Source organism: Pithys albifrons, chromosome 4, assembly GCF_047495875.1.
Source record: "Pithys albifrons albifrons isolate INPA30051 chromosome 4, PitAlb_v1, whole genome shotgun sequence".
NCBI classification, from domain to species: Eukaryota; Metazoa; Chordata; class Aves; order Passeriformes; family Thamnophilidae; genus Pithys; species Pithys albifrons.
The window spans coordinates 64,025,202-64,050,271 of NC_092461.1; the positions used below are offsets into that span (position 1 = coordinate 64,025,202).

Consider the following 25,070-nt stretch of genomic DNA (forward strand, 5'->3'; position numbering starts at 1 on the left):
GCTTCAAATGCTAGTAAAACTGGCACTGGAATAGGAAAAGGCAAGGTAAAAGAGGGGATGGAGAAACTACTGTACCATCTGCTCTTATGTCTATTAATCCCAAACAGAAACTCTACAAGCTCTACTTTGTGAGGGGAGTGGAGTGGGCTTTTCATTTTGTGTACTCCAGGTGAAAATATACCTACTGGTAAACTACTTTCACCAGCAATCCATATGCACTTGTTCATATTTGCTCCCTAGAGCTAATATTTTTAATGTAGACGCATGGACTGAGTGAATAACCAGATGGGCCAGGTTTCGTTTTGTGTTTTGCTTGCAGAGAACTCACAGAATACACGACTAGGGAAGAGAAATAGCAAGTGAATGTCCAGAGCAAGAATCATGAACGTGATAACTTCTACTCTTAACAGGAGTCCCTAAAGCCTCTTTAAACCATCCTTTTGTCATAACTAAATAGCTGACATTTATGCTTACTTAAAACCTATTCAAAAAACATGGTCTATATAAACTAGACATTTGATCCTCTCTATATAGAGATTGACAAATCCTTTTTTGCAGTTACAGCTGTTTAAGACAGAAAGTAAGTATTTGACCCCACAAGGAAGAGGAGTGACTCAATCAAGCCCTACTGCTAGCAATTATGATGTACAAGGATTGACAGTGTTGCCATGAAATATGGAATAATATTTACAACTGTGTACTGACTATGCAGAAACAGTCTTCAATGTTAACAGACATATTGTGCAGCAGTTTGAATGCTTTTATTTCTGGAATGCCTCAGAACGCCCCAGTTTTTGTCCATGATACAATTGTTTTGGCTGCACAGTGCTAAGCTCACCAGGCAAGTGACTGCCCAGGAGGAATCATGACGGTCCATGAAGCTAATGAAAGCCTCCTCCTCTGAATGGTTTTGGTTCATAATTACTTTGTAGGACTGAAGTAAACATGACAGAGTTAAACACTGCTCTCAAGCACTTTCAAACAAACTCATGTTTATTTTTGTTATTTGCATTTCAGCGTCATCTAAAGACAATAACAGATCCATCATAGAAAGCTTGAGTAACAGAGCAGTAACAGGAGCCACAAGAATAAGCTGCCCAGATTTCACACATATGCCCAATCACTGCTGGGCACTTACAATTACAGTGCCACCACAACTCCCCACACAAATGCCAGACTCATGCAAAAAATTGGTGTGCTCAAAGATACAGATGCATTTGACCAACTAGTTTTTTTCAGTACAGAGTAGTTTACTAAGATAACACATGAAAAACCCCACATAACTCTTCAGGTGTGAATAAAACTACACTTGCCCATGAACAAGGGTGTGACTCCCTGTCACATTACCACTACTTGAAAGACAGCACTGTTGGGTCACATGAGCTCCCTTGATTTTTCTGCAGAAAATATGCACTAGTAACTCATAATTGGTGATGGGAAAACACTTGTGTAGCTGATATTTGCAACTGAGATTTCACAACAAGTTTAAGTCAGTTGAGGACTCTGATACTGTGAAAGTAGTGTAGAAAACAGAAATGGCCCTGCTTACAGCATCATCTGCTTATGTTGGGTTAGGGAGTACATCAAACCTTTGTCTCATTTGTAAAATATGGGTATTAGAGAGGATGTGAGATTTAACTTATAAACTAGCAAGAGCTCCGGGTTACCTGGCATAGGAAGTTAAGTGTGAGGTTCTGTCAGTTGAAAATGCAGCTTGCCAAGAACTACCATAGGGGCATAAATGGCAAATAAAAAGTGTGCTGGAATGAAATGTCCTACTTCCTTAGCTAGCCCACCAAACTGCTGCTCTGCTACAGTAATGAAATCATGAACTCAGTTCCCCGGAAAGTATATTCTCCCTAAACACAGCATGACTGCCATGAATTAGGCTTCTGGACAAAAAAACTCTCTTCAGGAATCTGTACTGTTACCACAGCCTGGAGAAAGCCAGGATTGGAAAGACCAAACAGGCCAAAAGTTTATATAGAACTATAGAATGGTTTGGGTAGGAAGGGACCTTAAAGACCATTCAGTTCCAACACCCCTGTCATGGGCAGGGACATCTTCCACTAGACCAGGTTGTTCAGATCCCCATCCAGCCTGGCCTCGAAAAACATGGTTTGACAAAAGGTTTTGACAAAAAGGGTTTTTTTTTCGAAAACATGGAAGCTTTGCACAATATAACAAAATGAATCCCTTGCTATTGCATCACCCTGACAGAGGTACTTGTGGGCAATTTCAGCAGAGGAAAATATGCAGAAGGATATGGAAATCAGATGTATACCCCAACACAGGCTGAGGCATACTGGCAGTGCAGTCCTATGGCCACTAAAACTGTCCTATTGCTGAAAACAACCACTCTTAAACCACACTATCCATCCATCTATTTTAACAGCACTAAAACAGACCCCATGTCAATATCCAGTACACATCTGTTCTCAGATTCCAGGACAGCACTAGCTTTATCAGACATACACACACATGCAAAGGTGCAAGTATAGAGCTTTCTACTTCAAGAGGGTCAGTGAAAAGTGCTCCCTCCCTAGCAGAAATAAGCACACCAGAGGTTATGAGCTTCTTCTCGCATTTGTCTTGTGCTGTGGTAGCTGCATGAATCAGATGCTGAAAGAGTTCAACACAAAGCAGAGACTGATTTAAATGAACTGTACACACAACCATGTGAACTTTTTAAAAAAAGAAAAATAATATTAACATATTAGTTTCATTTCTCCCTTCCCCACTTCCCTTTCTCAGCTGACAGTCAACCAGCTGGTTAACTGCTCTGAAGGTGCACGCTCATTCCCCCATTTAACCAGTGCTCCCCATGGGGCACTGTGCAGCCTTGTGCTTCACCACCACTTTGTAATATTGAACCACAGCACACAGCCACTTCCTTAAGCTGGTGGCTGCACTCTGAGGGACAGCACCTGCACGAGCTCAGCAGAAGCAACTGATTCACAGTGAAGTAAGATACAGTTGAGAGCTTCCTTCCACAGAATGCAGCAGGAAAAGGGAGCTGTTGCCTCCAGAGAGACAGAATGGCTGTGATGGATGCTGCCGTGTTGTTACATGATTCCTATTGAGCATGTGACTGTGCTTTACTCTGATTTTGCTCCTCTGATGAACCACACATGACAGAATTTTAACCCAAAACAAAATTTCAGGAAGCCTTTTCCAAACAGCTATGAAGGGTGTAGCTTTTTTCTTAACCAAACAATAAAAAAAGTACCTCAGTTCAATAGCTTTCTCAGCAAAGCCAGATGGTAAAAAGATGATAAGCAGAACAGAATACAGTAAGCTGACATTTTCTGCAGGGAACTCCCCCTCTCTAATTAAAAGTGACCTTACTTTCTAACTAGCATGGCTTTTTAAAACAAAATCACAGACAATTTAAATATAAGCATAATTTGCAAAATGGTTTGGAATATCCCTTAAAACATTTTTCCACCTTTGACCACCTTTAAAGCACAAGAAAGACTTCAGTAATGCAAGCAATGTGCTCCAACCTTTATGCAAGTCAATACCACTGACTACTGAGCAAAAAAGAAACCACATTCAAAGTCTTCACTTCAAAGTACGGTTGAAGATGAATTACGTGGCCGGTTTGCAGTGTACAATGACACAATTCAAAAATACCCAAGTTCTTCCACGCTCTAAACAGATTCAACCCCATATCTATATGAAATTAGCTCCATGTCAGAATAGAGCACACTTTTCAGAACACAGTGTTTAAGCTAATAGAGTTTCATGGAAGCCTCGAAGAGGGCAGATAAGTCTTCTTCTGTTTGGGGACGTGGTGATAGCTTAGTCACTCTCTCCTAAAAGATCAAAGAAAAACTAAATTACAAAAGGTTGGCAATAAAATTAATCAAACAGTAGCTGAACTATGTGTCTCTGTACTAACATCCTTCACAGTGAACAACAAGGTTTTGCATGTAAGTAATCAAGTAATTAAGGTTGATGCATCAACTATACAGTACTTTCAAGAATATATTATCTAAAATTGCCTATAATTAAATACAGAGAACCAAGATTAGAATGTCTGTAATTTGTAGAGTCAAGTACTGCAAGCACAGGTCTTATCTGTCCAGATGTCAGTGCACTGGAGGATATTATCCTGGGAATACACTCAATTTTAAACTTCATTTGCCATCACTGGAACTAGGAGTTCAAGTTTTAGGGATCAAGACTTCAAAATAGAGTATCTCTCAAGGCCCAGGGACTGCTGTAAAGGGGCAGAGTAAACAGCACGTGTAACTCAGACTCCAGTAAAGAGACACAGCACCAGACGGTAGGAAACTTCTTAATAAACAGCCTGACCCCTTGCCATCACAATACAAAGCAGTTGTGGTTGATCTTCATTTGCACAGTGATTCAACAGAATCTGGGGGTGCTGAAGTCCCACTGACTGAAATGAAACTCGGGTATATGCTTCACTGCTCTGCTGGACAAAATAACCACAAAGGCAGGGGTGGCAATTCAGAAAAGCCCCGCATTACTGAGGATGAGGAGCTATATTAGTGTAGGTATTCTGGTACTGCAGAAACACTCAGCTGAAAGGGCCTAAGGTTAATGTACTCATACTGCTTATGATTAGCACTTCCATGTTTTCAACAACCAATGATTTTAGTGTTTATTGAAATATTGGGGAGAGTTAGAAACATCTGCAAAGACAGAGGCCGGGCCTACACTAGGAATGCATTATCTTTAGATGAATGTGGTGTATTTTGGCAAGAGGGAGTTTCTTCTGCTATAACCTGCTTCAGCATCTCCCTTGTGTGAGCTGTTGTCCCCTCCTTTCAATCTCTTCCCCCTTTTTCACGTGTGAACCAGTGATGTCATTTGCAAAGATCGTTGTCTCCTGCACTGAGTGGGATGCTGGGGAAGGGGCTACCCCAGCCCCCTGCCTAGGTGGGAGGCTGAGCTCAGCTGCCCTCCCAGTGCAGCACACACCTCTGCCCATGGCGATGCCACAGGGCAATGCTGCAGCCTCTCCACTGCCCCCTCAGCCCGCGGGGATGCAATTTGTGGGCAGGCTGGATGTGGTTACACAGCAAGAGTGCCACCACACTGCAAGCTTAACGTGAAATATTGGTCTACCATAGCGAGGAAGTCAGCTGTGAGGTATTCACGGTTCATAATCATGGTTAGTATGGCTTGTGATGAGTCTGAAAAGTGCATAATTTTACCAGCTTTGCTGGTGCACAAGTAGCAATCAAATGGCACCTCTTTCCCCACCCCTGACCACTGCTGCTACACACACAGATCCAGCCAAAGAGAAGCTTAAGATTCTTCTATGGAGTTTTGAAACCAAGTAGAAAATTCAAATAGCACTAAGGCAAAAGCAAGTTGTTTCTCTCAGACTCAAAATATGCAAAATATAACAACTCAGTGCTCAGATATTCATAAACTCATCAGGCTTACAGTAGGATGCTCTAGACCAAAGAAGAGTTTTGCAGCTCTGTGCACTGAGATGGCCAGAGTTACCTGTAAAGCCACACTGGGCGACAGGAGACAATCAGCCTGACAGACTGTAATATTTCCCAGCTATATGGACAGAAGGCTGGAAATGGATGCTCCTCCTGTATGCCTTGACACAGAGGCACCAGCACTACCTCTGCACAAGCTTGCTGATATTGGCTGGTGCCCAGACAGCAAGACCCTGGCTTCCTTAGTAGTCTCAGTGCATTCTGGTCTGGTGCCAAAACTGAGCAGCTCAAGGCTCATCACTGGTGCAGCCCCATTGTAGCTGCCTCTGGTCCATCTGCAGGGGTGGGAGGGCTGGAGAACAGCCCTTCCACCACCTCTCATTTTCCCTCCCTCCATCTCCTCCCAAACACTAGCACAGGGCCACACACCTTAGACCTTGAGACAGGATCTTCTGCTAGAATCACTGCTGTCTGCAAATAGGATCAATTTCAACAGACTCATTTAGTGAGGGAAATAATTCTGTTTTAACTTCAAGCATAGATGTTTGTCCCAATAGAGTTGCCACCTAAATTCTGACAGTCACATTAATTATTTTTTCCTGTGGCCTGCACTTCACAGCATGGAATAAACTTTGCACATTTTTTAGTGCTATCACTTCACCACACTGCTTTGCTGACATGAATGGGTCAGTGCTGTATTCCAAAGCAAACCTACTGCAAGAAGGAAAGACAAAAATTATACCGAAGATTAAACTGTATGGACTAACCCTGTGGGTATTAACAGACTACTAAGGCACACTAATACATTTTTGTCATGTAACATCTCATATACAAAAATAAGGGTCCAACATTTTACACAGTAAAATTAATCATCAATGCCACAAGACCACAGCAAATGAATTAAAAGTCAATTTGAGCTAACCTAACAAACAAACCAAAAAAGCCTTCAACATCTTTTGGAAAAGAACCTTCCCCTCCCCCAGCTAAGCAAAACTTGCCTTCATTTTGTTTGTGATGACGTAAATCTAATTGTTTTAAAGAAACATATTTATCAAAACAAACTCCTCAAATGCCCCATAACAAGAACCTATTTGATGGGTGCTCAGAGACCTTAGCTTTCTCCAGTTGGTTTTTGCCAACACTCAATTGTGTGTGATCCTAAATAGCTGCACCTTTGTGTCATTTTGTCAGATATAAAACAGGAATATTAATATTTACTGTCAATATAACTATTCTAAGTTAATCTGAGATTTATGATTGAGAAGAACTAGACATAGTAAGAGGTCTTCTGTAAAAACCAAATAACCTTTCGGCCTACAAAATTTTCACTTTCTCTGTACTGTTTATTTCCCTTGCAACTCGGTGGAAATAAATTCTATGAAGACAGAAAAGTCTATACCACGTTAATTGAACTGTCTTTTTACAAGAAAGACACTGATTTTGCTTTTACAGCAGTGTGTTGCTTTTTGCAGTGTCCTTGTGGGCAATGAAACAATAAAGGTTATCACAAGTTTAATCTATATCATACCAAGGGACCTTATTTCAAATTCTGATGGGGGTCAATGGAACAAAAAAGCCATCTGGGAAGAAAAATACAACTTCTCAATATGGAAAGTTTAATGCAAAGTGAGCTTGGTCATTCTTAACAGATAGCACTTCTTATTCAGGCTTTATCTATAGCCCATCTGCATACATAATTAACAGAGATAGTTATAAAAAAGCAGTAACTTCTACAAAGATCAAAGGTCTATGAAAAACATGCTCTTTTTTAAAAATGTGACATATAAAAAAACCCCAAACACATAACCATGTTTTCCAATTCCATGTGAAAAACAGACTGCAGCATGCACTCCATCCCACTCAAAAGAAAAACCTAAACTGTGGAGTGAAATAAAATACAGTTGACTATCCATAATTTTCTCCATTTTAATTGTTTTCATGCAGGAATAAAAATAACATTTGCTTGAAAAGAAGCACTTCTGTTTTTTCCAAAATCTGTTCTATTTTACTTGACAAGAAAAACTGTTCTGCTTTCTGTCTTACCTGAGGCAGAGTGCCTTTGACTAATGCAGGGATGTCTGCTTTGGAATAACCAATTGCAGCTAAGCCATCATCAACATTCAGATCAAACAGGAATTTCCGGAGTGTGTCTGCCAAAATAAACCCCGCATCTTTGATTCTGGCAGTGTGGATGTCAGCTCCTAAAATAAGACATAATGCTTTGACTGTAGGGTGGAGAGCACGGAGGAAGCCTGTTCTGGACTTAATTTAATCATAATATCAGCTGAATACATATCCATACATAGCACTCACTGCCCTAAAAGCAACATGAAATAAAAAGAGGAATCAACCTTAATTTTACAGTTGGGACAGTTTGTGAAAAGTGAAATAAAACAAGATCAGAAGGAGGTAGCTGCTGCCAAAAAGACTAACTGCCATATGAGGTTAACTTCCTTTTCTCTCTGTGCTTAACAGGGAGAAGCACTTTTCAGTCTGACTAACTGCTGGGAGGAAAGAAGCTAATGCATGAACATCAATGGTATTTATTTTTATGGATGGTGCCAAATGCTGACTCCTTTTTAATGCCGTGAGTTTGCTGACATCTAGAGGACTGTTCTGTTCAGTTACACATTCATACAGAGGACTAGAGCATGTAGGCTGAAAAAGGCAGGAGATGGCAGGGAAGTGTTCAGAGGGCTGAAAAAATCCTAAATTTAATGCTACTTGAATATGCACTGATTTGTGTAGGGTAATGCAGAACTGAAGAGGAGGAGGATCTTTGAAACATCTAAGAACAGTAATGAAAACATAAATGTAAAATGAAGGATTACTAGGATTTCCTACAGAATAGCTTGCTTCCCCTTCTTCAATGAATGGTCAGGACTTACATAAAGGTAATAAATAATAAAAGCATGTCCAGACAGAAGACATAGGTCCCTCCATATCATTTCTTTTCAAAGTATCCTGAGCTAAACTGGTTCTCTGTGTAAACTCAGTGATATTGCACCAGAACTATGTTAGGTCCAAGTGCCATATTGAGCGATGAGTAAGAGCACTGAGGAGCTACAGGAAAAATATTTCCTGTGATCCTCACACAGTTTAGTGTAGCATTCAAAGGGAATTAAGTGAACAGAAGACCTAGAAGCTCATTTGAAGAGTTGAGATATCTGGGTGGTAAGGCTGGCAGTACTATAGCAGATAATGTCAGGGAGAAATTGATAAATAAGATTTGATGGAGTCTTTCATGAAGTCTTGTGCTATTGGGATTATGACACAAAGCCTAAGCTTATCCTGCATTTTCCTATGGAGGAGTAACTGAGACATAAATACATTTATCTTCAGATAGAAAAGTAAAAAGGAAAGGGAGGAGGGTAAAACATGACAGTAAATGTGATGGGCAATTTTAAAATATTGCTATAATTTGAGTACTTTCTTTTTGTTCATTTAAGGATACATCAGACTTTGATTGCTCTTAGAAAATTTCTGGCCATACACCCCCCCTCCACTCTCCCCTCCCCAATTTCAAGTATTTAAGAATTCACCCAGGGAGGTATTAAGCTTTTTCTGTATGTACCCAAATTCACAGCTCTACATACACACAACATAACTATTTAGTAATCTGCTTCATGTCAGAAAATACCTTCTTAGTCATTGCATTTGGCAGCATGACAGATTTGAATCAGCTACTGTAGTCAGTTGGACTCTGGACTGGAATCAGAAGTAAACACCCCAGATGGGAATTAAAAAATTCAATTCCATGTGACATGTTTTCAGCAGAGTCCCTTTATAGCAGGGCACATAATGACACAGTTAAAATTTCTACTGAGAAAATTAACAGCTCTTTCAGAAACAGAGTTTATGGCACCAGTTAATACCACAAAACCTAAAGGAACTTCTTTTCAGCCACTTGTTTTCAAATCAAGAGCCAGAGTTCAAATTCTCTGATATGCTGTAATGACCAGTTATCCAGAAGTATTTTTTTGTTTTAGTTCTGTGCTATTGCTGTAGGAATACAGACATTTAGTAGTTTCCTATACGATTCCACCTAGGTTTGTGTTCTGGTTTTGACCATAGGCAGGACTGCATAACTTAGAGGAAGCTTGAATAACCTCAGACAATGCTTATGAAATAAACAGAACTTTCCCCCAGTGTAGTTCTTCTGACCACGTTGTTTCCCACCCTCTTTAAGATACTGTGACATTTTCACTGTCTAGATAAAAGTCCCACTCTTTCTTGGGGATGCTTTCACATTACTTACATAAGCAAGTCACAGATGTGACTGGATTGCTTTGCCTTGCACACAGAAGGTTGACCATACAAGGGACTGAACACAAATATTTCAAATGCCAGGACAGTTGGCCTAAGCACTTTCTCTCTCCTCTCTGCAGTGCTGTGTGTGACTGTGACTGCTCCCCAGCCAGAATGGGTATTAGCAGCAGTTTACAACACAGAGCTGAGTGCAGACACCTGATGTTAGACATAAATAAATCAGCTCACGGCAGAGCCATGCTGTCACAGCTCCACTGCTAACAGCTCTGCAATTACATCACTGCAAGCTGGCTTAGTACACATAGTCATGCTAGGGGTGCATTTAAGAGGTATCCTTTCTCTAGGACACGTTTCAGTGATGGGTTGCACAGATGACAAAGTACTGTAAAAAAAAAACCTTTAAATGAGTTGTCAGCCTGCTGCATTTATTTTCATTCTGCTAAGAAGTAGAAGGACTCATTTTGTTCATTAACCCATTTCTTAGCCAACATGTGTCCATAGAATAGCTACCCTATGTTTTCCCTTGACATTAGCCACTGAGAAATTCCAATACCTACAAACAAGCTTAGGCCTACATTAGAAAGACTGAAACTCACAGCTGTGTGCCATGGCAAAAGAGCAGGAGTGATTCAGAACATCACTATTTTCGAATTCATTGTCACATTAGAGAATTTGTTAGGCAAAATCCTTCCTTTTAGCTAACAAATGCAATCCAGTATTTGTTCATTTTATGGTAACTACTCTCCATAAAGCACCAAGAGATATGCCAATTGCAGCCACTCTTGTTTGATTTTTAACAGACCTACAGTTAATTTCAGCTGTCCAATTTTCTAGCCAGGCAGCAGATTTCTCCAGTTTGCCCCTCTAGCTAATCATTCAATATCAAAATTCAGTGTTATTCTGTATAACTTTGCATTACATGTAACTCCAGAATCTTGTTTCTTAAACTGACCCCCCCCCCCCGCCAACAACCAATGACAATTATTTGCACACAATTTTTTTCTTCTAAAATATTTTGGAAATAATTCCATTTGTACATGTAAGCTGTATCCACAGAGATTCCTACCGAGAATTTCTGCAGCTTCCAAGTGCCGCTCAGGATGTATCTGTGCTGTGAAAGCGAACACTGCTGGGGATGTCAGCACCACAGAAAGGCCATGTGGCTGGGGAAAAAATAACAGAAAAGAGAATAAAATCACATCAAGAGGACGTGTACTTTTAACTTCAATGTTCTGTAATGCTTATTAATGACAGATAATGGAAATGTATAATACAAAAAAAAAGATAAACCAAATGTTACCACTAAAGAATGATCCACATTATAATCCTTTGGTTTATAAGTTTTCACCAAACCAGAAATAGGGTAAGACATTCCATGGCTGGAACAGAAAGTAGAGAGAAAGTGGTTAGGGCAGCTCTCCTGGTATTCGGAAAATTTATGTTCAGTCCCCTGTGTGGTCAGTTTCTGGTATGCAAGTCTCTTCAGTACAGATACTCAAAAGGTATTGACATACAGCTCTGGTGAGGATACTAGGTACAGAAACCCCTCATTCCTCTGCACCTCAGGAACATAGGTGTGAAAAACAGTGCCTTCTTACTTTGTGAGTGAGAAGTTATATTACTCCACTGACAGGACTGAAAGCTGTTCAGTTGCTGAAGTAATACAGATATGTCAAAAATATCAAAGTACATCCCTATGTGATCACACTGCCTGAGAAAAATAAACATAAGTTTTAAGGTATAATTAAAAGAGTAGACTTGCTCAAAGAAAAGAAATTAAAGGAATGTCTCTGAAAAGAATAACTACTAGTAACTTCACACAACTCAGGTTTAGGCTTTGCTTCTCTGAGATTTTATCCAAATGAAACTGCATTGCCTTGCAATATTAATTACAGCTCATTTCAGTCTGCTGATTGCCTGCCCTACAGACAAACTTACAGACAATTGCATCAGTTCAGAAAAAGCATAAGATTACATCATTGCTGTCTCACTGCAGAAAAGCTGGCATGAAATCTAACATTTTAGATGTCATTGACCTTTTTTTTACTTTGGTTTTCACTATCAAGGAAGATAAAGAAGGCCATGTTTTGTAATTTTTACATGGTTGGATTTGAGTGCCACAAGGCAGAATAAACAATTCTCATACACAAAAATTGCCAAGAGCCCATCAATTTCTCACAACACACAGCCCCCTTAGCATTCACAGGCCACAATCCCTTACTATACATTCAGCAACAAAGGCAGGGATATCTTTGAAAATCTGAAGTAAACACTAGCTAGAAGCTGACCCCAGATGGGGTTAGTATTTGTCTGTACTCACCAGAGATGGACACCAGCATTGCCAAAGCCAATACCAGCAAAAGCACTTGCCAGGTGCATGTTGGCTCTTGCTTCACGATCTTCAGGGTTTCTGATGGCTCTGTGCACCATGGAGGCAATGGTACCAGTGAATTCACAAACAGGTTGGTGATACAGGAGGGAGAAAGGAGAGGGGGCTTCTTTAGGGACTAAGTAGATAACATTGGTTCAGTGAAGGGCAAGCTTGCTTTCACATTTCCAAAACCGGAGTAAATCCATTGACTTTAACCATATTCACTTCAGTTGTGATTTAAACAATTCTACTTGGGAACTTTGGCCATTCTGTGTATGGCTCCAAGATCGATCCAGCTTTCGCACCATCTCATTAGGTGGTGGTCTAGACCCCACCTGTGTGGGAAGAACACAGGGTTCCTTGCCTTCCTATACCTCAGGCTCTCTGTGTAGTCTGACAGCAAGGAGAAAAAGGTTCATAAATAGATTCTACATGAACAAGAAAAAACTATTTTGACTAGCTAGGTACTGTAAAAAGTGTTTTACAACTCCCCCTCTCGCTGGTCTTTAATAGAAGTGCACATGGCATATAAGAGCTGTATACAGCCTAAAACTATTGGTAGGGATCAAAAACAACTCCCAGTTAAGTCATTACTTCTAAACTGAAGGTCTTCTAAATATAAGCAGATTTTCAATAAATGCATAATTTTGCACATTCATAAGTGAATGTGTTTAGTATCTTAATTTACACTGAAGGTCACAGAAGTTACATTGGCAGTATTTTGTTCAGTTTGTTACATATTCCCCTTATACTGTCATAGAAAGGAGATTCTTGAAAAAATATGGAAATGATTCTCCCATATTAACTGAGCAGCTTGAAATATCTTTAACAGGACTTCTAAAATAGACTCACAGAGGTATTTAAAAGCTACCTCCTCAAGGAAACCTATTAACTCCAATTTTAATTGCAATGTTATATGAAATTGTCTTTTGCTTTATTTAATAAATTCCAGAGTAGAAAAAGAAAGTTCAATGTCGCAGCTTGCCCTATTTTAGCCTAGAATTCAAGTTCTTACAAGCATTTCCTTTCAGGACACTGAAGACTGAACACACTGCAAGGGAAATGGCTGTTAAATGTATTACCTTTTCAAATATTTAGCCACAATCCGCAGAGCATGAAGAGCCCAGACATCACTGACAGGGTTGCTGCCTTGGTAAGCTGGTCGGTTGATTGGGTTTGAAGGGCAGGGACTGCGCATGTTGTAAGGAAGAGCGGTGTACGATTCCAGAGCATGACTAACAAACATCAAACATTTATTTAAGGGGGAGAGCTCCATGTTGCCACCCTGCTGTCCTTTGAATGCAGGTTCTTATTTATTTATGGTGTTCAACAGTTGCCAAAACCAGAAATACAATCTCACAGACAACTGGGAGAATGCCAGGCAGGCACCTCCAGAGCACTTCACTCTCCAACAAACACACAGATGGCAATGCAAACACAGTCACTATCTATCAGCTCACACCAATGTTTAAAGCTAGATTGGATGCATTGGCACCTTGGTGTGCAATGCTTTTCACAGAAGAGCGCTGTACATGTGCAATGGGTACATTTCCTTTTTGTGCGACAGGAACTGTAAGAGGTTTTAGCACTGGAAGCATCATAAGGTACCTTTCTTTTAGAGGTATCCACTTTAAAAAAATTAGGGGTATGATAATTAAGCCAAGTGGAACTGCCAACAGTCTCATCTCCCAGATAGTGGTGAATCTGACCACATAAAGAAGGGGCACTGCCTACATGGCTACATTTAGATGTACAAAACTACAGACAAACAATTTTCATTGATGAACAAATGCCATGATTCCATTACAGACATTACAGATGAGGGTACTTCACCAGACTTGAGAAATCAGAGATACATTACACCTCTATTACTTTAATATACACAGAACCCAGAATCAAGGTAAGCTCTGGCTCTCCAAATAGAAATGTCAATGCATTTTGTGCAATTAAAAGCTGTAGGTTTAAGATGAGGAAAATTTTGTGCCAAGTGAAAAGCAAATTATGAGAGAGGTTCCAAAGATGGCCATAACTGGGTGAAGACCTGTCAGCATCTCACAAGCCTTTACAAATTTTTGACACATTATGCCTTTTCTGAGAAAATCCTTGTTCTCTATTCCCTGTCATGTCTGTGAGACACAATAAATGCTGTTACAATTCTGATTAATCATCTCCATGATCTCTTTAAAAGGGACCCTCTTTCCTGACAACAACCATCCTGGAACAAATGGTTTCTCCAGTGCACTGCAAAAACATTAAAATTTCTGCAAATGAGTGATTTGTTTCCATACATTCTGAGAGAGGTAGTGAAACCAAGTAAGAGGAAAGTATAGCAGACCTTACCTTAACAAGAACAGCAAAGCGATAAAAAAGATCACCCTTTTCTGCTCCCAAAATATATTTTTTCTACAATCATCATAGTAAAAATACAAAAATGTAATAATTTCAGGTAGCAGCCCACACAGAAAACTCACCAAAGCACATCAAAGCCGCTGTTGGCCACTATTCGTTCAGGCATAGACAGTGTGTGCAAGGGATCAATGATGCCTAATGTTGGCTTAATGGCTCTTGAAGCAATACCTGCAATATGTAAGTGAGGCAAGTGAATTAAAGATTTTTTGCAACAAAATAGGATAAGACAAGCTTAAGGTTCAAAACATCACAATAAGGAGTGGAAATTATTTGAAACTATAAACATTAAAGCGAAGAGAGAGAAAGGAGAATAAGGAGTATCTATGAATGTAAGTCTTACCAACGATGAAGTCCCTGTAACATCTATATGATTTGAGACTTCTGCCTGAAGTGGCAGAAGTGTTCTTTCTCTGTTTGCAACTCTTCCTGAGCAGCCTAGACTTGCAAAGTGTCTGTGCTTGATGGCACCTGCAATATTCTTAGATTTGTATCTTCTGTGAGCAATCAGAGGGCAAAACTGGTATGTGTCTACAATCAATTGCTATTGCCAATTCCCGTCTTCAGCATCTGTAATAACCATGTCCTTGTGTTTTGGTTAAGGGGACACAGATGTAGCTTTGACAGACAGAAACAGGCTGATTGACTAGGTATAGACTAGAAAACTCTTGAGCTATTGTCAGAACCACTTAACCAACCCATTTGGCAGATTGTGTGGCATATAAAATCCACATGTTTAGAAGTAAAACCTCAAAACAGCTATGAAGTTCAAGATGGTATTTTAGCCTCAGTCTTTATTTTCCAGGGATGAAAAGGCCAAGGGAAGACTGTCCCTTACTTGCACAGCATCCCAGGCCTGAGGTTTCAAAAGTCAGGAAAAGGAACATTTGTTTGCAATAATGCAACAAAGAAACAGAAGCCTTAAAGGCAGAAAGAAAAATACAAAGGAAATAAGGAACAGTTGGTTGACCCTGAATATAAGTAGAAATTTCCTTTGCAATTAACATTTTCTGCCATTTAAGGACTTGAAAGATTTGAGTTTCCTGTTTTGCCTTCAAACTATAATCCAATGTATTACGTAGGTATTTCATTATGTTAATATGTTATAAATTTAATTCAAGGAGGAAACCTTTAAGATCTTCAAATTTGCCTGTGGCAGCTGAATCAAACAAAATGACATCTGAAATGACATGCGGTATCCTTTTCTTTCAGGGCAGGGAAATAACAAAGACATTGGGAAATAAATTGTCTTGCATAGCATACAAAAAGCTCCACAAAACAAACAAAACAACGCCTCAAACAAATCAGCAAAACCTCACCGGTTTTAACTTTTAATTCTTTGAAGTCAAAAATGGCAACACCAGTGGTTTCGCTTCCAGTGCCAGATGTTGTAGGAACTTAAAAGGAAGAATAGGGATAACACAAATAAGTAAAATATAATGTTGCAAAATAAATAAATAAACCCACAATAGTAACACCACCAAAACCACAGGAACCAGGAAATCTTGGAGGTATCCCTGATTTGAAGGTCAAAGAGAAACTGCTGCTTTGATCTCTTTCCTCACAGCTAAGCAAGACAAACTAATGACAAAAACTCTTTTACACTGAAGTAAACAGCAAAATTGCTGCTGAATACAACTAGAGTAGAAGTAAGCCCATAGGAAGATGGAACAGCCATGGTATTTCAACAGAAATATCACAGATAATGTAGAATGACTTCTGTTCTCCCAAGCCCTTCCCTCCCAACACACCCTCCTGCTTTACCTGCAATCAGTGGCTTGAGGGGAACAGTGATGGGCTTCCCTTTTCCAATGGGAGCATTGACATAATCCAAGAATTCTGATGTGGGGCTGGCTGCATACAGGTTGGCAGCTTTACAGGTGTCTATTACAGACCCACCTCCAACAGCAACATAGGCATCAAACTCTCCCTTTTTGGCAAATTCAATGGCATCCAGGAAACTTGGAAAACAAGGAAAGCATTCCAATCAGTCTGGATAAAACCAGTATATAGGGAAACTAACTACTATGGCCAGCATGCAGGTCACAAGGAGGTGTTGAAACAGCCATACGAAAGGCTGGCAAGGCCTAGGCACTACTTGGAGAAGTGCACTGTCAGAAGTAAGTAGTACCTTTGATCTGTTGGCTCCACCCGGACATTATCATACATCTGAAAGTTTATACCATATTTTGCCAAGGAATTCAATACTGTATTTACAGGAGGGAGTTTGGAGAGGTTTTTGTCTGTCATCAAACAAACTCTTCTAGCACCAAGATTCTGCAGGTCCTACAATAACAATGAAATTAAACCCCAAATGACTGGTATAAAATCATACACTGAACACTTTAAAAACTAATCCAAATCAACAAATCAATAATTAAAACAACTCAACCTAAAAATAGTTGGTTTCTGCAAAATTTTATAAAGCGTATCAGCTGACAAAAAAGAACATTAACCACACACATACAGGATGCACAAAGCAGCATAAAGTTTAAAGCTGCCAAAATGATATAGTTGAAGTCCTATGACAGAAGAAAACTAAAATTGCTGAACCACATGGCTAAGACTACAGTTAAATACAAAATATACACAATCTCCATGATAATAAAAAGGCCTTTTCACAGGCTGTCTCCCCTAACTGCCTCTCAAAGCACAGGATTAAAATATGAAAATTTATTACTGAATATTAATTTATTGATGAAAATCAAAATAAAGTGGCAAAAGGAAGAAAAATAATACTACATCCTGACCTTTACTAAACTGTCACAAGAGCTATATAATACATGCAATTCTAAATAATTCTAATGCTGTTCAAAGACAGAGGTTCTGTCTAATTTAATTTACTATCTGTTATCTGCTTTTACAAATTTAAAAATAAAAAAAAGAACTGTTAATGCCAGAAATGCTAAGAAAGGAGGGAAAATGATAAATGAAAAAACCCCAACTGCACAACATACTCAGGTGAATCATCTCACACTGCTGAAATAAAAATTCTACATTTTTACAGTGTAAAATCAGAGCTGAATGAATATCTAGCTAATATAATGGGAAGTGACTAATTCATTGTAATGAGCAGTAGAAGAGACAAAAGTGATCTTGAGAAAATCCTGGTGAGTCATCAGGATTCAAAACTTTTTGAATTAAATTCCTTGTCAGAAATAAATATTGTTGCATAATCCTAGCAAATCATCAATTATCTAATTATCCCTGAAGCTGCATTTCATGTACTCCCTTATACTACAGCAACATTGATGCAGCACGTTTCTGTTCTTTACCCGACAGTATTTTCCAACCTTTTTATGCTGGTTCATATGACCACACATACCACAAAGCAGTGGAGATTCAGACCCGCATATATATAAACTTTCCTTTATAAAATGGATTCATAGCACCATCAGCCCCTTATAAAGTAACTTTTTACCAGAGATGGACTTGCACCACGGCAACTTACCATGCCAATCTCTTTTGTAACTCCTTCTCCATATCGGATGTTCGAAATGGCCATCTACAAAAAAACCAACCAAACAAACAAAAGAACACAACTTTTTTTTTTGAAAAAATGGAGAAATGGCATCTACTTCCACACAAAGGGAAAAATAAATATTTAATAATGAAAATATTTGTTAAACACCGTATTTGGCAACTAGTGTTTTGTGTAATACTTTTAAATCAAACATATTTGATTACTAAATCTACCTCAAATGCATAGTCTGTATTTCCCAGGGTAGGCCGCTCAGGGACTGGAATTAAAAAGAAACAGTAAAATTAGGGAACAAAAAGTGATTTCAATCTGTTTCTCAACACTAGAGTTGACAGACTCCCTTGCTTTTAGAAGTATTAATATATTTGCACAGGTCATCTCAGTTTGTCTGGATAACAGTTACCCATTTCATCCCTTGTTGTTTGTGAGACTAAATGATCCAAGTACTTGATTTGATTAATATAATTAAGCAAAACAAGTATGTTTTTTCCTTCTTTCAAGAATTATTTCCTGTAAACCCAAACAAGTTAGCAGGAAGTTTGTATGAGAATGTTTGCAGTCTGCAAAGACCAGAACAGCAGAAGGTAAGTAGAACTGAGTATGTGCAAAGCATACAAGCTGTTACATAGACCCTGAGAGGTGCTAGAAACGTGCAGGGGCTGCATGATAACCTTCAGAACAACTTTTAAGACAAAGCCATGAGACATCCTCCATATACACCTGGATAAACAACATTTTTCGTATGTGTGGAAGAAATACTAATAGGTGGTTACACTTCCTTTTACTTCTGCCTAGTCCTGAACTTGCAGGTGAAATTGAATTGCTTGCTAGAAAGTAAGGAGCTGCATGCAAACAAGAATTAGTGTGTTACTATCAACTTTACTTAGAAGAAAAGATATTTGTAAGGGCAGTATTTCAGTCACAGCCTCTCACTGTCGCATCATTCTTGCATGAATTATCACAAAACTCAATTTCTGGCATATCCTGATTTTATCACAGAGTGAAACACTGCCCATTCTTCTCCAAGAAGAGATCAGATGAAGCATTCTGCTGCTCCTGCTGAAGTAATGCTTTATGTCTGCTGTATTAATTGAAAATATGCAGCTTGGATTCAGATCCAATGAGTGAAGCGATGATAATGAGTCTTACAGACACTCTGGGTTGCACTGAAGCACTGACCCACAACAGCAACAGATAGATGCATTAAAATCCTTTATGCACTTTCTATTCAAGCCCAGGCCAGCTGCCATCAGCTCTTTCATTGCCACCTCTTGCCAGGCTGGACATGTTTGACCTCTCCTGGAGCTTGAGTCCGCTGTACTTTCTGTCACTAATTTGCAGGCTATGAGTATGTCCAAACCATTTACTCTCTTCCTTTCTGATAGTATAATAGATGTTCTCTTGTTATATTCTTGAGCCAAACTTAACCTTCAAGACAAATTTTACTCAGTTCAAAAATTTCCTCAAACACTGCCCAGAAACATAAAGAAATTTTTTTCCCCTCTACAGTCACTGTTAAATCAAATGTGACTATTTAGAGACTAACTGAACTGAAATCATCTTGCTACACTATAGACTCAATTACTGCTTAAAACTAACAGAGTATTCTTAACTATGGCTTCTATCTAGGAAGAGCTTAGTTTGAATTGACTGAGTAGGTCATTGAGCAGACAAGCAGAACAGTGAGACTATTTCTCAGTTGTGCTATTGTCTTGCTGTATGATGGCCTTGGGCAAAACAAGTATCGGTACATATATATGGCTTTTCCATATGTGAAATGGTAATGGCAATTTAAAAAAAAAGTGTCTTAAGCAAAGCATGTGAAACCAGGCTGCTCAGAATTACCCATTACTGAAATTATGGCCCAAAATACAAATTTTCAGTGGATTTGAAGACTGACCAGCTATCTGGAGATTGACACAGATAGTTATTCCCACAGCCTCCCTACAATCCATGCAAACAGACTCTTCCTAGGGTGGCTTGGTTACTCAGCACAGGTCTCCTGCTCTTAAGTCCACAACACTGGCCTGAGCTGCATTTTTGGGACGGACTGCATAAAAAGCCTATGAAGATTTTATTCTCCAAGCCAAAGAAGACCTTTGTGAATAGCTACTTATTATCCACATTGCTTCCTGTTTCTTTTCTGCTGTAAAAGGTGTGTATCCAAAATCAGATGCAACAGAGACAGTTCAGGTGATGACAGCAGTAGCAGCAGTCAGAGCAAATTTCTGATCAACTTGCATTGTGGTACGAGGAGGGAGGGGACAGGAGGCAGGAATTGTGGTTATGTGGGAACAGTGAATCTCTCCAATGATAACCATTAACACTGTACAGCTGCAAATAACAGACTGCTTCCCTTATGCTTTAGGCTGATCTTTTTCCCACTTTGTCACCTGCATCTTTGCCTTGGCTACACTAACACATAGGGCTCTGCAGGGACACAGTCTCCTATAGAATTAAACTCTGGAGACACAGATTAAGTCTTACCTTGCGAGTAAGTGTGGCCATGGCTCGGGCACCGACATCTAGTTAAATGTTAGGGAAAAAAAAAAAGTGGTTAAAAGGGGAAACTAAAGCAGACAAATGAATCTGTCCTTGTCTAAATGTCTGCTGCAAGCACCCGTTCCTAGGCCCTCCGGCGGTGTGCGGCAGGAGCGGGCCGGGGCGGCCGCACTTTTCACTCTCAGTTCGCGGCCGCGGCAGAGTCGGCCCCGGGCAGCTTCCCCGGCCCGTGCCGGCCCAGGGCACAGCCCCCGACCCTGGGCAGTGCCGGTCCCGGGCAGCGTCCCCCGGCCCCGCACTCACGCCGCCCGCTGCAGCTGCCGCAGCAGACGCGCCGCCCGCGCCCGCCCCGCCGCCATCGCCCCGATCCGCGGCCGGATGGGCCAGGGATTGGAATTGGGACAGCGCCGGGCCGGCGGCAGCGCCTCCTCCCGGGCCAGGCGCCGCTTCCCGGCCCCGCTCCAGCGGCACGGGAGAAACCAGAACTGTCCGCACTCAGCCCCTCCGTCCGCCCCGGTGGTGCTGGCACCTTGTGCAAAACCCAACCCGCCCGTGTCAAGACGAGCAAAGCCCGATTGTTACAATGTACCGCACAGAATGACAATGAAGAGCTACTAAAGGAAAATTAAGCCTTGAGTGAGTGTCATAGTATTCGTCATGGAAAAATACTGAAAGTAGTGGAATTGCAGAGTGAAAATAATAAAAAAGCCACGGTCCCGAGTACAGTGCAATTTAAGTTAAATACTTTTCAGACTCTTTTAGTGGTGTCCAGTGACAGGATGAGGAGCAATGGCCATAAAGTAGAACACAAGTCTCACCTTGACATGAGGAACTATATCTTTACACTGAGGGTGGCAGAGCATTGGAACAGGCTGCCCAGAGAGGTCGTGGAGTCTCCCTCTCTGGAGATATTCAAAACCTACCTGGACATGTTCCTGTGTAATCTGCTCTAGATGACCCTGCCTTGGCAGGGGCGTTGGACTAGATGATCTCCACAGGTCCATTCCAACCCTAACAATTCCATGCTTCTGTGAAATTACATGGTAAACTACAGTGCAGGATGGATCAAAATTCTGTAACCATATTTTTAAGATGCCTCAAGCTATGCTGCTTAGCTAACAGCAAAAGAGTAGTATAACAGTGTTAAGCAAACTAACACTGGATTCTGACAAAGCAAGCATCATTTTTCTGTTTTAACAGGTGTATTTTGCCTTTGTATACTGCCATGTCTTACTTATGGAATTGTAAAAGGGTTAACGCATCAAAAAGATAATTGATTTGCAATACATTTTTAAAGGCAGGCAGCTGGTGTACTTTGGGTCTCTAGGAAAGAAAAAGTACTTTAGATATTGAAAATTTCCGTTTTGTGGACATGTAAGTATCTGGCGTCCCTGCCCACAGCAGGAGTGTTGGAACTAAATATTTAAGGTCCCTTCTAGCCCAAACAATTCTATGATCCTATGAACAGATCAGCTGAGCTTAAAAATTATGATTTTGTAAGATGCTGAGCTCAGAAAAGCAGGTTAATTGCCTGACCAGGACCCCACATGAAGCTGTGAAACCTTCACTCGCTTGTGAGCACAAGGAAGCGACAGCACTTGCACCTCTGATCAGGTTACTGCATCACTGCTAGAAATGCTCAAACCACCCAGAATTTTGGTGGACAGTTTACCAATAATCTCATCAACAGCACAGAATACTTATCGGTGTGAGTGTGTTGGGAAAGAGCCCATCTCTCAGGCTGAGCAGGTGTAAGACATGTCCTACAGAAATGCCTGGAAGTTCAGAGGTCTGGAATGAATCTCTGAACAACCTTTTCCACCTCTCCAAGGGTTTTTTTTTCCCTGCTTTGTCTTGATACTCACACCAAAGGCTTGATAAAACGGTTGTGTCCACAAGACCATTCCTGCCACCAGCAAGTCTGAGCAGCCTGCTGCAGTGCAGACTGCTAAGCACAGGGGCAAGAAGCATTTAAGAGGCAAAGAACACATGGCTAAGCACTACTCAGTCCATCGATACCACTCAAGCTCCCTTCTGCCCTCAGCAGCCACCTTACACGAGACTTTTCTTTCAAGATGCTTTTTGCTGAAGCTGCCATCCTAACTGAACTGCTACAGAATCAGACAACAGAATTGCAATAGTTACCCAGCTTTTTAAAAAACTCATGTGCAGTGAGGCATTGTAACATCATTAACAATTCACATACTTGAAAGTTTGAAAACCTAACTTAATTGAGACTGCTGAAATTTGTTTTACTTTCTTACCAGAGAACAGCATCCTTCCTGTAGCTGAGCCACACATTGGGACAATTTTTTTTCCTATTTGAAGTGTACGTGTTACACTACGAATTTTAAAGGAATTGCGTGCAGCAGCCTGAAATCATTTCCACTACCAGCTCTCAAACTGCTTGATAAGGAAATAAAACTATTTCTATGAAATGATGGATTACTGTTACTACAGGATGAAATTTAGGTTTTAACTTTCTGTTCAATACAAACATTTCTCTGTTGAATTCAATGGTTGGTTTTGACTTCCTTTTCTACTCAACAGATCGTTCTAGAAAATATGTACAACTTCTTAGGCCGTGCAATAAATCTTACGGTAAGCTTTCACATTCCTAGCACCAGAACTGAGCGGCAGAAGTTGACTTAGCAGAGCAAGAGCTCCACCGTCAGGCCACTTGCCCAGAGCAGAATACAGCAACCAACTAACTTTGTCTAACTTTATCTGTGGCTGTTACTCCATAACAAAAGAGGTCACAGCTGCGGTGCATCTCCAGTCCCAGCTACCTGAATATGGGACAGCTTTGCTCAGCTTCGGTCCTGCCTAGAGATGCTACAGGTACTGCCATCTGTGAAGCAACATTACCCGTGAAACATGTCACTGTAAAACCCCCAGCCTGGAGGGAACTGGGGCTCCCAACTCCTTTGACACATCGCCAATTTCCCTTGGATGAAGAACACAGCCCTCCTGGCCTGCCAGGTAAAATCCAAAATGAGGACATTTCAGAAAGGCCAGAGCACATTTATTGACCAGTATGTGTGAACAGAGCTTCAGGTGGGAGGCTGCAGGCGACAGTCCATTCCCACGCCTCGGTGGGTATCCCCAGCCCGTGTCCACTGTCCCTCACGCCTTCTTCCTCCTGCCGGTGCCGCCGCCTGCAGGCTTTTGCTGCTGCTGCTGCCGCCGGGCTCCGCTCTGCTTGCCGCTGCGGCCCGGGCGCTGCTGCCGGCGGCCGCGCTTGCCCCGCTGCGACTGCTTCTTGCCTTTGTGGGCGGCGGCCGCCTCGGCTTCCTCCTGGCGCATCTGCTTGTTGACAGCGCGGGTGATGTCCAGGACCGGCTTCTTGCTGCCCATGTCTCGCAGCAGCTCCAGCTGCCGGCTGCGCTCGGCCGCCAGGTTGCCCAGGAGCGGCTCGAAGCGGCGCTTCTTGCCGCCGCTGCGGGAGGGCGGCTCGGCTGGCTCCTTGGGCAGCCGCGGCTGGAAGCGGCCGAGCGAGGCGGTGGAGACGCGGGCGACGCGGGCGACGCGGCGCAGCTCGTCGCGGTCCTGATGCCCGGTGGGGTGCAGGGGGGCGGCGGGCGCGGCGCTGCCGGCGCGGTGTGCCCGGGCCAGGTTGCGCAGCCGGTTCAGCTCGTTGCGCGCCACCCGCTCCCGCTTCTCCCGCCGCAGCCGCGCGAACTGGTCCTCCTCGGGGTCGGCGCCCGCGGGCACCTCCGCCACCCAGGCGCGGGCCGGGTCCCCGCCCGCCCGCCGGTAGCCCCAGCGCCGCCGCCACTCCTTGGCCTGCTCGTCCCATACCAGCGAGGTTTTCTTGCGGCGGCGGATGCCCTTCAGCCGTGCGAACTGCTCCCAGCGCGTTGGCGGCCGAGGCCGCGGCGGCGGCTTCTCCCGCGGCAGGCGGAACGCGGGCTCGGGCAGCCGCGCCACCAGCGGGCCCCCGGCGCCGCCGGCGCGCTCGGCCGGTAGCTCCCAGAGCCGGCACACCAGCAGCTGCGTGTTGTCGCGGGCCAGCGCCTGCAGCAGCGCCTCCCGCCGCGGGCCCGCCCCGCGCAGCGCCGCCGCCGCCGGCGGGTTGCGGTCCAGCGCCAGCAGGTTGCCCAGGTCGAACTCCAGCTCCAGCTCCTTCTCCACCGTGATGCTTCGCCGCTTCTCCGCCTCCTGCTCCTCGGCAGCCGCCAGCACCGCCTCCACCCGCACGGCCGCCATGGCGGCGGCGGCAGCACGTGCGAGCGCGGGAAAGCGGCTCCGGGTCAGCGCGCCGGAACTGCCGCACCCGGAACAGCCCGGCTCCGGGGACGGGGTCAGCGCAATGCCTGCATGGACATGTAGTCCCGGGGCGCGGGAGGGAGCGGCCCCGCTCGAGGGACCCGTCACTCCCCGCAGACCCTCCCGGGGGCGCCCCCGCCGTGGCGTCCGTGCCAGCGGACTCCTGCAGCCCTAGTTTGCGGGCTGGCGCTTCCTATCGCAGAATTAATTAGATTGGAAAAGACCTCTGAGATCATCGGCTCCGACCTCGGACCGAACAGCACCGTGTCAACCAGACCATGGCACTGAGTGCACGTCCGGTCTTTCCTTAAACACCTCCAAGGAGGCGACTCCACCACCTCCC

At 42.5% G+C, this 25,070-nt stretch overlaps 2 protein-coding genes across 2 annotated transcripts; both read right to left on the reverse strand.

Annotated features, from left to right (window-relative positions):
- Nucleotides 1–972: 972 nt before the first annotated feature.
- Nucleotides 973–20,898, reverse strand: ADHFE1 (alcohol dehydrogenase iron containing 1). Its single transcript, XM_071554424.1, has 14 exons — nucleotides 20,762–20,898; nucleotides 20,444–20,481; nucleotides 18,172–18,215; nucleotides 17,927–17,980; nucleotides 16,607–16,761; nucleotides 16,240–16,436; nucleotides 15,795–15,872; nucleotides 14,541–14,646; nucleotides 13,152–13,304; nucleotides 12,019–12,117; nucleotides 10,999–11,077; nucleotides 10,765–10,861; nucleotides 7,473–7,630; nucleotides 973–3,818 (listed from the first exon to the last, which is right to left on the reverse strand). Exons 1-14 carry the CDS (start codon nucleotides 20,815–20,817, stop codon nucleotides 3,735–3,737), a joined length of 1,398 nt encoding a protein of 465 aa, XP_071410525.1. The 5' UTR covers nucleotides 20,818–20,898; the 3' UTR covers nucleotides 973–3,734.
- A 654-nt stretch (nucleotides 20,899–21,552) lies between these two features.
- Nucleotides 21,553–24,705, reverse strand: RRS1 (ribosome biogenesis regulator 1 homolog). Its single transcript, XM_071554425.1, has one exon. It carries the CDS (start codon nucleotides 24,665–24,667, stop codon nucleotides 23,585–23,587), a length of 1,083 nt encoding a protein of 360 aa, XP_071410526.1. The 5' UTR covers nucleotides 24,668–24,705; the 3' UTR covers nucleotides 21,553–23,584.
- Between the last annotated feature and the right edge of the window lie 365 nt (nucleotides 24,706–25,070).